The sequence below is a fragment of the Oncorhynchus clarkii genome, chromosome 12, assembly GCF_045791955.1.
Source record: "Oncorhynchus clarkii lewisi isolate Uvic-CL-2024 chromosome 12, UVic_Ocla_1.0, whole genome shotgun sequence".
Taxonomy (NCBI): domain Eukaryota; kingdom Metazoa; phylum Chordata; class Actinopteri; order Salmoniformes; family Salmonidae; genus Oncorhynchus; species Oncorhynchus clarkii.
The window spans coordinates 69,516,832-69,529,817 of record NC_092158.1 but is presented as its reverse complement, the minus strand read 5'-3'; the positions used below and the strand labels follow the sequence as shown (position 1 = coordinate 69,529,817).

The 12,986-nt window shown below is 44.0% G+C and overlaps 1 protein-coding gene across 1 annotated transcript; it reads left to right on the top strand.

Annotated features, from left to right (window-relative positions):
* The first annotated feature begins 573 nt into the window (after window positions 1–573).
* On the top strand, window positions 574–12,704 carry LOC139421125 (all-trans-retinol 13,14-reductase-like). The gene is made up of 11 exons (XM_071171715.1): window positions 574–1,000; window positions 1,874–2,056; window positions 2,725–2,966; window positions 6,600–6,801; window positions 7,005–7,202; window positions 7,284–7,403; window positions 8,074–8,212; window positions 10,313–10,422; window positions 11,107–11,276; window positions 11,464–11,623; window positions 11,805–12,704. The coding sequence occupies exons 1-11, from the start codon at window positions 841–843 to the stop codon at window positions 11,948–11,950; spliced, it is 1,830 nt and encodes a 609-aa protein (XP_071027816.1). The 5' UTR covers window positions 574–840; the 3' UTR covers window positions 11,951–12,704.
* The last annotated feature ends 282 nt before the right edge of the window (window positions 12,705–12,986 follow it).

Sequence of the window (12,986 nt, the reverse complement as noted above, 5' to 3'; positions counted from 1 at the left end):
TACGTTGTCAAAAGCAAACACTTTTGCAATTGAAAACAGAATCCTACTCATTACTCCACGTGCTGACCTACGTCACTTTTGTTTTGAGACTATTTATATTGAACAGAAATATAAACGCAACATGTAAAGTGTTGGTTTCATGAGCTGAATTTTTTCAGATGCACAAAAAGCTAAACAAATTTGTTTTACATCCCTGTTAGTGAACATCTGGCTTCTTCACCTGTGGGGTCGTCTGAGACCAGCCACCTGGACAACTGATGGAACAGGAGTATTTGTGTCTGTAATAAAGCCCTTTTGTGGGGGCCAGTCATGTGAAATCCGTAGATTAGGGTCTAATTAATTTATTTAAATTTACTAATTTACCTATATGAACTGTAACGCAGTAAAATCTTTGAAATGGTTGTGTCTATATTTTTGTTCAGTATATAACTATTTTCCTAACCTCAACCTAATCATCATAACCTGCTACGTGAATTATCCTAACCTGCTGCGAAAAGTCAAATCTGACGTTAATTCGACTAAAACTGAGTTGTACGTGCAGCCGGCTAATGCCTGGGAGGCAGCTTGCTTTTCACCCGGTGGAAACTACGCGCGTTGAGCCCGGGTCACTTTAATAGAATCCTCATTATACCGTCTGGGCGAATCAGCTGTGGGCGTCGTTTTTACACTATTTAGTAATCCTGATGTTCTTTGGTTGAAAACGACGGAGATACGACCATAAACACATGTGCTGTCTGTCATGCGTGGAAGGGTTCCAAGTGGCTCTGAACCACTTGTTCGCACGCGGAAGTGTGTGTCCACTTCGAAAAGTGAGAAGGTGCCCCGATTAAAAATCGTAAAATGTGGATCATTGTAGCAATCATTTGTGCTGCTCTAGCTGCATTACTATACAAATATGTGTTCCGTGCATCCGGACCAAATCCTTTCGATATCGACACTCGTGAGCCGCTTAAACCACTGGTCACCCAAAAGAAGGAGAAAAACAAAGTTCTGAAGCAGGGTGAGTCTCGTGGACACAAGGCTTGACCGATCACCAATGCATGCACAAAATATAGTTTCCTAGGAATATGTGCGCAAATAGATTTACATTCTGTAAATATTTTTGGGGCAGTCACCCTTGTCCTGTGTGTGTTTCGAAAGTTATATCTTGTTGCATAATTAAATGTCTTTGTAGTTCACATGTATCGCAAGAGTATTAGCATTCATTTGAAGTAGGAAAGCAGGTCAGGCAAATATTTCGTCTGTTAAACCATGTCAATGGTTCTACAATATCTTATGACTACACTGATTGTCACCGACGGTACTGGGTCACAAGCTGGCCAAAGCTGCTGTACTGCACTCGTGACTAAACTCATTCTTGAAACGAAATCCACCCCGCACTATATCATGTTTATAGCTGCTACACAAACACCTGTTTCAGTACCACTAGCTAGGTTTTCATCCAATTTGGAACAGACTTTCATTCGAATATTCAAAAATCTGCATAAAACCACCAGACATGTGTTTCCATCACTGACTTTTTTTGCGGATAAAACGCGGTGTGTAATTACGTAGTGCACATAATTAATTTATAGCATAATTCATTTTACCGACAAAGATCCCACCATATCGAACGAACAAATGAGAGTTGCATTTATGCCTATATAATTGTACTGCATTTTAATGTTTCCATGAAAATGCGGTCGTAACTTTTTTTTTCATGGGTCAGGTAATTCATCCGCATGAAATGGTTAGATGGAAACGTGGTTCTAGGCTGTCTTTGCACAGTCCGTGGGATAATATTGCTGGAACACATCGTTATTTGTTTCATGTAAGAAGATTTAACTGACAATATCTGTGTTAATTGTATGTTTTTATTACTCTTCCTTACCAGGTTTCTTGGCCAGTAAAGTACCTGAGAAACTAGATGCCATTGTCATTGGCAGTGGAATTGGTGGTCTTGGGGTGGCGGTGCTGCTGGCTAAGGTTGGAAAGCGGGTCCTGGTTCTGGAGCAACATGATCGGGCTGGAGGCTGCTGCCACACCTTCACAGAGAAAGGCTTTGAGTTTGACGTGGGTGAGAAGGCTCTTATCAGTTTACCTTCCCTTACCTAGAAGGCAGCTATCAGTTTACCTTTCCTTACGAAATGTGGTAGATACCTTCCTTTACTCAGAAGTGGTAGTGGCGACGAACCAAGTCTATTTCTGTTGGTGACCTAATCCAGGGATGGGCAACTTTTTCTTGGTGGTGGGGTTCTGCATAGTGGCTTGTGGTTCTGCATTCCTACATCAGATACACACTCATGCAGACAGAGCCAGCCCTAGCCTTTTGAGGGCTCTAAGTAAAATTTCCCTACACATTTTAGAGCCCTCCCCCTCTTGACAGCGAAAAGATAAAAAAATGAAATTTTCCTGCAGTTTGACACTTTGCCATGGGGCACAGAGAAAAATGGCACCTTATGTATTCTACTATTCCAACTCTCAACAGTAAGTTGAGACCCTGAATAAGTTCCTAAAAAAAAATTGAATGCATGTCCTGACCACATGTCCTGGGCTGACCCTAGCCTGGTTTTGTCTCAACAACCCAAAAATTGTGAGTTTGTGTCCAAGTGTGAAACACTGTAAATGCAAACTATGTATCAATAATACTGTGGTTTATAAGCCCATGTGATGTGAGCTAGACATCCTAAATATATAAGACGATCTAATAATAAAATACATCTATCAATCATGCCTCCACCTCAGGTATCCACTACATCGGGGACCTGTTGGAACATAAGCCCTTCCGCTGCATGCTTGACCAGCTGACCAATGGTCAGCTGCAGTGGGAGCCACTGGACAACCCCTTTGACCAGGTGGTGTTGGGCCCTCCTGGAAACAGGCGCACCTACCCCATCTACAGTGGCAGGAGCCGTTTCCCTGACGAGCTGAAGAAGTTATTTCCTGGGGAGGAGGCGGCCATCGATGAGTATATGAGGCTGGTCAAGGTATGGTGCTGTTACATGATGTCATCAATAACTTCATACCGTAGATATCAGTTGACAAGTGTTTGAATGGAACAGTAATGGTGATTGTTTATTTGATGTTTAAGGTCAACTAAGTATTCATCTTGCAAAGCTGATTAGACTGCTATGCTTGTGCTAATGTTGCTGCTGTTATTGGAAATTGTGGTTCATGCTAACTGCCTTGTGCTGTTATCTGAGCTCAGAACCTTTTCCCTACTTATGCATTATATGCCAAATGCAAGGAATTGTGAGATTGCACTTTGGAAAAGAGGAGCTACCATCTGGGGACTGGTCTGTTTGTCATCTGTGTTGAGGGCAAGGGTTGTGGAGTCAAGTGTGTGCAAAGCTGTCATTATGGCAAAGGATGGCTACTTTGAAGAATCTCAAACATAAAATATATTTGGCTGATGGCGCCGGGAGGTGAAGGCTGCTGTCTTATCGGCTCTTAACCAACCATGCTATTTTGTTTGTTTTTTTGCGTTGTTCGTAACTTGTTTTGTACATAATGTTGCTGCTACCATCTCTTATGCCCGAAAAGAGCTTCAGAACTGCGATTGCTCACCTCAAACTGGATGAAGAGTTCTTCTTCAATGAGTCAGACGGGAGGGATATAATACAGACACCAGGCCCAGATCCCCGTTATTTGCTGGAGAAGGAAACAGACTTCGCATTAAGAGATCAGGGTGCCTTGTGAGCATCAGGGGGCGAGTGGCTAATCTGCCCTTGCCTTCCATCCTGCTAGCTAACGTTCAATCGCTGGAAAATTAATGGGACAAACTGAAAGCACGGTTATCCTACCAACGGGCTGAACGACGACATTAAGAACATACAGCTGGCAGGTTATACACTCTATCGGCAGGACAGAACAGCAGCCTCTGGTAAGAGCCGGGGCCTACGCATTTATGTGAACAACAGCTGGTGCACGATATCTAAGGAAGTCTCAAGGTTTTGCTCGCCTGAGGTAGAGTATCTCATGATAAGCTGTAGACCATACTAACTACCTAGAGTGTTCATCTGCATTTTTTGTAGCTGTCTACCTACCACCACAGACCGATGCTGGCACTAAAACCACACTCGATGAGCTGTATACCACTATAAGCAAACAGGAAAACACTCACCCAGCGGCGGAGCTCCTAGGGGCCGAGGACTTTAATGCAGGGAAACTGAAATCAGTTTAACCTAATTTCTACCAGCATGTTAAATGTGCAACCAGAGGGAAACAAATTCTAGACCACCTTTACTCCACACACAGAGATGCGTACAAAGCTCTCCCTCGCCATCCATTTGGCAAATCTGACCATAATTCTATCTTCCTGATTCCTGCTTACAAGCAAAAATTAAAGCAGGAAGCACCAGTGACTCGGTCTATTTAAAAAGTGGTCAGATGAAGCAGATGCTAAACTACAGGACTGTTTTGCTAGCACAGACTGGAATATATTCCGGAATTCTTCCGATGGTATTGAGTACACCACATCAGTCACTGGCTTCATCAATAAGTGCATTGAGGACGTCGTCCACACAGTGACTGTACGTACATACCAAAGCCTTGGATTACAGGCAGCATCTGGACTGAACTAAAGGGTAGCGCTGCCGCTTTCAAGGAGCGGGACTATAACCCGGAAGCTTATAAGGAATCACGCTATGCCCTCCAACAAACCATCAAACGGGCAAAGCGTCAATACAGGACTAAGATCGACTCGTACAACACCGGCGGATGTGGCAGGGCCTGCAAACCATTACAGACTACATATACCCAGTGATATGAGCCTACCAGATTAACTAAATAACTTGTGTGCTCACTTCAAGGAAAGTAACACTGAAACATGCATGAGAGCATCAGCTGTTCCGGACAACTGTGTGATCACTCTCTGTAGCCGATGTAAGACCTTTAAACAGGTCAACACTCACAAGGCCGCAGCGCCAGACGGATTACAATGACGTCTACTCCGAGCATGCGCTGACCAACTGGCAAGTGTCTTCACTGACATTTTCAACCTCTCCCTCTCTGTCTGTAATACCTAAATGTTTCAAGCAGACCACCATAGTCCTTGTATTCAAGAACACTAAGGTAACCTGCGTAAATGACTACTGACCCGTAGCACTCACGTCTGTAGCCATGAAATACTTTGAAAGGCTGGTCATAGCTCACATCAACACCATTATCCCAGAAACCCTAGACCCACTCCAATTTGCATACCGCACCAACAGATCCACAGATGCAATCTCTATTGCACTCCACACTGCCCTTTCTCACCTGGAAGGAACACCTACGTGAGAATGCTATTCATTGACAACAGATCAGCATTCAACACCATAGTGCCCTCAAAGCGCATCACTAAGCTAAGGACCCTGGGACGACACACCCCCTTCTGCAACTGGATCCTGGACTTCCTGACGGGCTGCCCCCAAGTGGTAAGGGTAGGTGACAACACATCTGCCATGCTGATCCTCAACACGGGGGCCCCTCAGGGGTGTGTGTGTTCAGTCCCCTCCTGTACTCAAGAACGCATGGCCAGGCACAACTCCATCACCATCATTAAGTTTGCTGATGATGCAACAGTGGTAGGCCTAATCACTGACATCGATGAGACAGCCTATAGGGGGGAGGTCCGAGACCTGACCATGTGGTGCAAGGACAACAACCTCTCCCTCAACGTGATCAAGACAAAGGAGATGATTGTGGACTACAGGAAAAGTAGGACCGAGCACGGCCCCATTCTCATCGACGGGGCTGTAGTTGAGCAGATTGAGAGCTTCAAGTTCCTTGGCGTCCACATCACCAACAAAATAACATGGTCCAAGCACACCAAGACAGTTGTGAAAAGGGCAAGACAAAACCTATTCCCCCTCAGGAGACTGAGAAGATTTGGCATGGGTCCTCAGATCCTCAAAGTTCTACAGTTGCACCATCGAGAGCATCCTAACTGGTTGCATCACTGCCTGGTATGGCAACTGCTCGGCATCCGACCGCAAGGCACTACAGGGGGTAGTGCGTACGGCCCAGTACATCACCGGGGCCAAGCTTTCTGCTATCCAGGACCTTTATACTACGCGGTGTCAGAGGAAGGCCATAAAAATTGTCAAAGACTCCACCCACCCCAGTCAGACTGTTCTCTCTGCTACCGCATGGCAAGCGGTACTGGAGCGCCAGGTCTAGGTCCAAAAGGATCCTAAACAGCTTCTAACCCCAAGCTATAAGACTCCTGAACATCTAATCAATTGGCTTCTCAGAGTATTTGCATTGCCCCCCCCCCCCCCCCCCCAGAACGCTGCTGCTACTCTTTTTTTTATTATCTATGCATAATCACTAACTCTACCTACATACATATTGCCCCGCACATTAACTCTGTACCGGTACCTCCTGTATGCATTGTTGGTTAAGGGCTTGTAAGTAAGCATTTCACTCTAAGGTGAAGGCTGTATTTGGTGCATGTGACAAATAACATTTGATTTGTTTAATGCCTTTTTTGCTTACTACATGATTCCATGTGTGTTTTCATAGTTTTGATGTCTTCACTATTCTACAATGTAGAAAATAGTCAAAATACAGAAAAACCCTTGAATGAGTAGGTGTGTCCAAACTTTTGACTGGTACTGTATGTATTCCATCTACAGAAAGCAGGACACAACATTTGGTTCCTGGGTCTGCTAAAGCTCATTCCTGTCCCCCTGGCCAAGTTCCTGGTGTACACAGGCCTGGCCAATCGTCTGTCATTCTTCTTCCGCATGGCGTCTCGCAGCGTGACAGAGGTGGTCAACGAGCTGACTAAGAACAATGACCTCAGGGTCATCTTCAGCTACATTTTTGGCACTTACGGTAGGGTAGGCTGCTGTAGTTCCTGATAGTGGAGAGCATAACCACAGCCATCTCAAATGATAGACTGTGTCCCTATTCCCTATGTGGTTCACTAATTTGTGCCGTTTTGGGGGACACACATTCTCTCCACGTGGAACAAATTAATTGCATCAATTTTGTAGAGTGTGGTTTTTATAGGACTCCATTTTGTTGTGTAACTGCAGGTAACATGCCCAAGGATGCCAGCTTCTCCATGCACAGCCTGATGGTCTGCCACTACCTGACTGGTGCCTGGTACCCAATAGGAGGAGCCAGTGAGATCGCCTATCACATGATCCCTATCGTTGAGAAAGCCGGGGGGGCCGTACTCGTCCGCGCCCCAGTCAACCGCATCCTGTTCAACGACAACAAGGAGGCTATTGGTGAATAGGACTGGTTGAAACATGAATTGATTGATCACACAGATGGTCAGATTTGACCACCTCTGGTTCCCATGATTTCAGGTGTGAGCGTGATGAAGGGTCAAGAGGAGGTCCATGTGCATGCTCCAATGGTCATCTCCAACGCCGGCATCTTCAACACCTACCAGCAGCTGCTGCCTAAGGAACTCCAGGACATGCCAGGTGGGTGAGGGTATTAAGGTGTATGTTCAAGATGTCTGCGTTTAAGAAGACTGAATTGTTAGTTGACACTTGTCTAGATAATGTTTCTTGTGATGCCTAATCATTAATGATGTAACAGTTCACCACTGGGCATCGGTCCCCGGTTCAAAAGGTATCTGTGCATCGAGACCCCAGACCGATTCAAATGTAGCATGCATCGGTCAGAGAATCACTTAAAATGTTACAAATTGCAGGTACAGGAATTTTTGGGCTCAAATTACTTTCTACCTTCTGAAAATACCTACATTTTTTTACACTTGTTTCCTCTACTTCAGTGTCAAACTAAGGCAATGTCAGTAGCCTAGTTAAACTGCATTCTGTCCATAGCATTGACAAATAGCACTGACCAATGAGAGGTAGGCCTATTCCTAATCATACACCATAGATCTATACATCACTTACACACACACAGCTCCATCAGCTGCAGATTTGAATTTAAAATTAATGTGTTTATGCAAGAAATGTTAGTGCATCGCATCGATTTGTTCCTCTTAATCAAACCAAATCATTTCAAACTAAAACTTAGTGTGTTAGAGCCCATTTATCTTGATACATATAGAATCTTCTTGAAAGGGAAAGATGCACATCCCTACTAATCATGAATGTTGTATGATCTTGTGATGCCCTTCAGCCATCCAGAAGCAGCTTGGTATGATGAAAAACGGGGCGGGAGGTCTGAGCATCTTCCTGGGCCTGACTGGAACCAAGGAGGACCTGGGCCTCAAAGCAGACAACTACTGGATCTTCACAGAGCACAACATGGATGAACTGTAGGTCCTTCCTCTCTTTGTTTAACCCTAAATGTTTGGCGTGTCCCCGTAGGCCCCACTGTCTAATGACTTGTCGATTTTATTTTAATTTACACCTTATTTGTCCTTATTAACATATATCGGATGTGTTGCATAGGCAAATATTGTGTAAGGTATCGTGGTGTGGGCTTCGAGAGAGAAGTGACATTACATAACCTATGGTACATGAGACTGTGATAGTGAGTCTATGTAGTCACATTCTGTATTTCACTACCTTTTACTGTGTGCATCAAAGATTGTGCTGTTACAGTAATCTGTTTGGTATAAACTAAAATGTGGTGTTGTCAAAATAGATAGTATCAGTTTACACTCACCACTACACTAATTTCACATGTTGGAACCTCAATAGATATTCACACTGTTTAACAAGCACGGTCTACAGTGCATTCGGAAAGTATTCAGAACCCTTCACTTTTTCCACATGTTGTTGTTACAGCCTTACTCTAAAAAGTAAAAAAGAGAGAAAAAATCCTCAATCTATACACTATACCCCATAATGATAAAACGAAGAAAGGTTTTTAGAATTTTTTGCAAAAGTATAGAAAATACAATACCTTATTTTACATAAGTATTCAGTCCCTTTGCTATGAGACTCGCAATTGAGATCAGGTGCATCCTGTTTCCATTGATCATCCTTGTGATGTTTCTACAACTTGATTGGAGTCCACCTGTGGTAAATTCAATTGATTGGATATGATTCGGAAAGGCACACACTTGTCTTTATAAGGTCCCACAGTTGACAGTGCATGTCAGAGCAAAAACCAAGCCATGCGATTGAAGATATTGTCCGTAGAGCTCACAAGACAGTATTATGGTGTCGAGGCACACTTCTGGGGAAGGGTACCAAAAAATGTCTGCAGTATTGAAGGTCCCCAAGAACAGTGACCTCCATCACTCTTAAATGGAAAAAGTTTGGAACCACTAAGACTCTTCGTTGAGTTGGCTGCCTAGCCAAACTGCGCAATCGGGGGGGGGGGGGGCCTGGCCTTGGTCAGGGAGGTGACCAAAAACCTGATGGTCACTCTGACAGAGCTCCAGAGTTCCTCTGTGGAGTTTGGAGAACCTTCCAGAAACACAATCATCTCTGCAGCACTCCATCAATCAGTTTTCTTTAGGGTAGAGTGGCCAGACGAAAACCACTCCTCAGTAAAAGGCTCATGACAGCCCGCTTGGAGTTTGCCAAAAGGTACCTAAAGGACTCTCAGACCATGAGAAACAAGATTCTCTGGTCTGATTAAACCAAGATTGAACTCTTTGGCCTGAATGCCAAGCGTCACATCTGGAGGAAACCAGGCACCGCTCGTCCCCTGGCCAATACCATCCCTACGGTGAAGCATGGTGGTGGCAGCATCATGCTGTGGGGACGTTATTCAGCGGCAGGGACTGGAAGACTAGTCTGGATCGAGGGAAAGATGAACAGAGCAAAGTACAAAGAGGTCCTTGATTTAAAAACCTGCTCAGGACCTCAGACTGAGGCGACGGTTCCCCTTACAACAGGACAACTACACTAAGCGCACAGCCAAGACGACGCAAGACGACGTGGCTTTGGGACAAGTCTCTGAATGTCCTTGAGTAGCCCAGCCAGAGTCTAACCTTGAACCCGATCAAACATTTCTGGAGAGACCTGAAAATAGCTGTGAAGCGACGCTCCCCATCCAACCTGACTGAGCTTGAGAGGATCTACAGAGAATAGGATAAACTCTCCATATACAGGTGTGCCAAGCTTGTAGTGTCATACCCAAAGGTGCTTCCAGAAAGTACTGATTTAATGGATCTGAATACTATGTAAAGGTAATATTTTATATGAATACATTTGCAAACATAACAAAAATACAAAATTTGCTTTGTCATTATGGGGTATTGTGTGTAGATTGAGGGGAAAAAACAATTGAATACATTTTAGAATACGGCTGTAACGTAACAATGTGGAAGAAGTGATCTGAATACTTTCCAAATGCATTGTATATGAGCATCAGAATCTGAGAACGGTGAAGTGTTCTTTAGTGTAGGCTCTATAAAAACTACAGCATCTTACTATACCCATTTATCTGGATGTTACAGGGTTGAGACCTATCTGAAGGGTAACAGGGAGGAGTCAGCGAAAAGTGTTCCCATCCTCTTTGTTGCCTCTCCATCAGCCAAAGATCCCACCTGGGAGGAACGATCACCAGGTACAGAAACGAGACTAGTGTTTGCACTGAGTCACCATAATAAATAATTTTATCCTTGGAAATGAATCATCCACTGACTGACTACTTATTTAAACATTTGGCTCCTAATAAGGAGTATAATCCATTGACTACTGTCCTACATCTTACTTGGTTCTGAGGTAAGTTTTTCCAGGTTGTGCCAGTTGAGGCTGCTCTCGCCTGGACATTTCTCCTCCAGGTGTTTCTAGGTTGCCCCTTTCCCCTGAGGGTTGTCGTGTTAGATGTTTGTTCTAGTTTTATTCCTGATGTGAGACTGTCTTTTTTTTTTTTGTGTGTGTGAAATGTTTTATGAATGGAAACACAGACAAGACAACAGTTGGAACAAAATACTAAAGACAACATAACTACAGAATCCTGTTTCTATTAGGTACCAGATGGTTGCTCTGTCCAGGCTATCAAATGCCTTTTCAGAGTCTTTTCAAAGTCTTAAGTTGATTAGTTCCATTCTATTGACTGTTCAATGTTAATGCATTAGTGTTGCAATGTGTTCCTAAACCCAGCCTGCTGGTCTCTGATCTACACCATACCAAAACATTTTGTAATATAGATTCTTGGAAGTGCACACGACTAACTATATCTGATGCCATCAGAATGAAGGCTGAACAGACATGTTTCGACCCCTTTTTCGTTTCCCATTCTCCACAGGCAAGTCCACCCTGAGTCTGGTGAGCTTTGCTAACTATGAGTGGTTTGAGGAGTGGAAGGATGACAAGGTGACCAACAGAGGGACTGATTACAAGGAGCTGAAGCAGATATTCTGTGACTCGATTCTGGAGGTGTTGATGAGCGTCTTCCCCAAGATTACCAGGGACAAGGTAGAGCATTTAGCCCATTCGTACTAAACTCTGCTAGAATGCTTTTTCCAGGAAACCTAACATCTCAATGGAGGATGCACTAGTAAGTTGTAACATAGACACCCTTCCTTTCAATTTTGACAAATGGTGTAACTTAATACCTCGCTGGAAACATGCGTCTCCCTTGTCTCTCTCGGTCTGTCTTTAGGTTGAGTTCATCGAGGCTGGAACACCCATAACAAACACACACTACATTGGAGCCCCAAAAGGGGAGATCTATGGAGCAGACCATGGCACAGCTCGTTTCAGCGCTGAGTGCAATGCCACCGTGAGGCCCCAGACACCCCTGAAGAACCTCTACCTCACAGGTCAGATACTTATATGGCTGATAGGGTCCAAGGATATATCATAGAGAAGCTAGCTATATGTCTGTTTTCGATAGGCTAACTAATGGCTTAGCATTTGGATAAGTCATACGTTTGACTTCAGTATTAAAGGGCTATCGGCTCTGGTTTCTACTGCGCGTTGATGTTTGTATTCTGTGTACAGGTCAGGATGTGTTTGTGTGTGGCTTTGCTGGTGCACTGGCTGGGGCTCTGACCTGTGGTTCTGTCATCCTCAACCGTAACCTGCACCTGGATGCCATCGCTCTGGCCAAGAAGACCAAACGTGTCGACACTAAGAAGTTGAAGTAGCACGCTACTGACCACCTCCCTCAACCCGTTGTTGCTCCGGGTGAAGTTTCCCTTAAGTACAGATCTAGGATCAACTTCCTCTCCCCAAATCCACATTAGTGGGGGAAAATACCCAGGATCAGCGTCTAGGGGCAACTTCACCCTACTCCATCCAATTCACCAAAGCTACAATAACACAAGCGCAGGGACAGGCTTCAATCTCTGGTCCTACAGTCAACACAGTGAAAAGATGCCTCAAGATGGTTACTGTGTGTTTGAGTGTGTAACTATTCTTATCAATAAGTGTAGAGAACTCTGCTCTCTCTCACTGTTAAGGGAAAACAAATTTGAAAGTCGAGGAATCTTTCAATCAAATGTATTTTATAAAGCCCTTCTTACATCAGCTGATGTCACAAAGTGCTGTACAGAAACCCAGCCTAAAACCAGAAACAGCAAGCAATGCAGGTGCTGAAGCACGGTGGCTAGGAAAAACTCCCTAGAAAGGCCGGAACCTATGAAGAAACCTAGCGAGGAACCATGCTATGAGGGGTGGCCAGTCCTCTTCTGGCTGTGCCTGGTGAAGAGTTATTAAAAAAACATGAGCTGGCGCACACCCAGAAAAAAATGTGTTGGTGTGGAGGTTCTGACTAACAGCATATAAACTCCCAGCAATTTAATGGGTATTTACCAACGTTTCGGCATCACTGTGCCTTCCTCAGGGTAAGAAGGCACAGAAACTGTTAAAAAATAAATAAAAAAAATGTATGGCATACTACATATTACTATTAATACTGCTATTATCATATAGAAACATAATTGAATATTATACATATTAGAATCAACATACATTACTGTTGAATTCAAATTCACATTGTTTTGTATTTTATATTTGTTACATGTAATCTTTTGGTTCAATCTTAATGTATAATGAGCGTCATCAACAGGGGGAACATATTAGGTGTATGGGGGGGAAGGGGAGCCCATGGCTACACTCTGAATTTGAAGGAAAAAGTCTTAACTCAAAGACAAAGTAGTTCTTGGATAATACCGGTTCAGT

Coding starts and splice junctions, on each gene's coding strand:
- LOC139421125 (XM_071171715.1), top strand. CDS start 841: ATGTGGATCATTGTAGCAATCATTTGTGCTGCTCTAGCTGCATTACTA. Junction 2,967..6,599: donor AGTATATGAGGCTGGTCAAG/GTATGGTGCTGT, acceptor TTCCATCTACAG/AAAGCAGGACACAACATTTG. Junction 11,277..11,463: donor CCAAGATTACCAGGGACAAG/GTAGAGCATTTA, acceptor GTCTGTCTTTAG/GTTGAGTTCATCGAGGCTGG.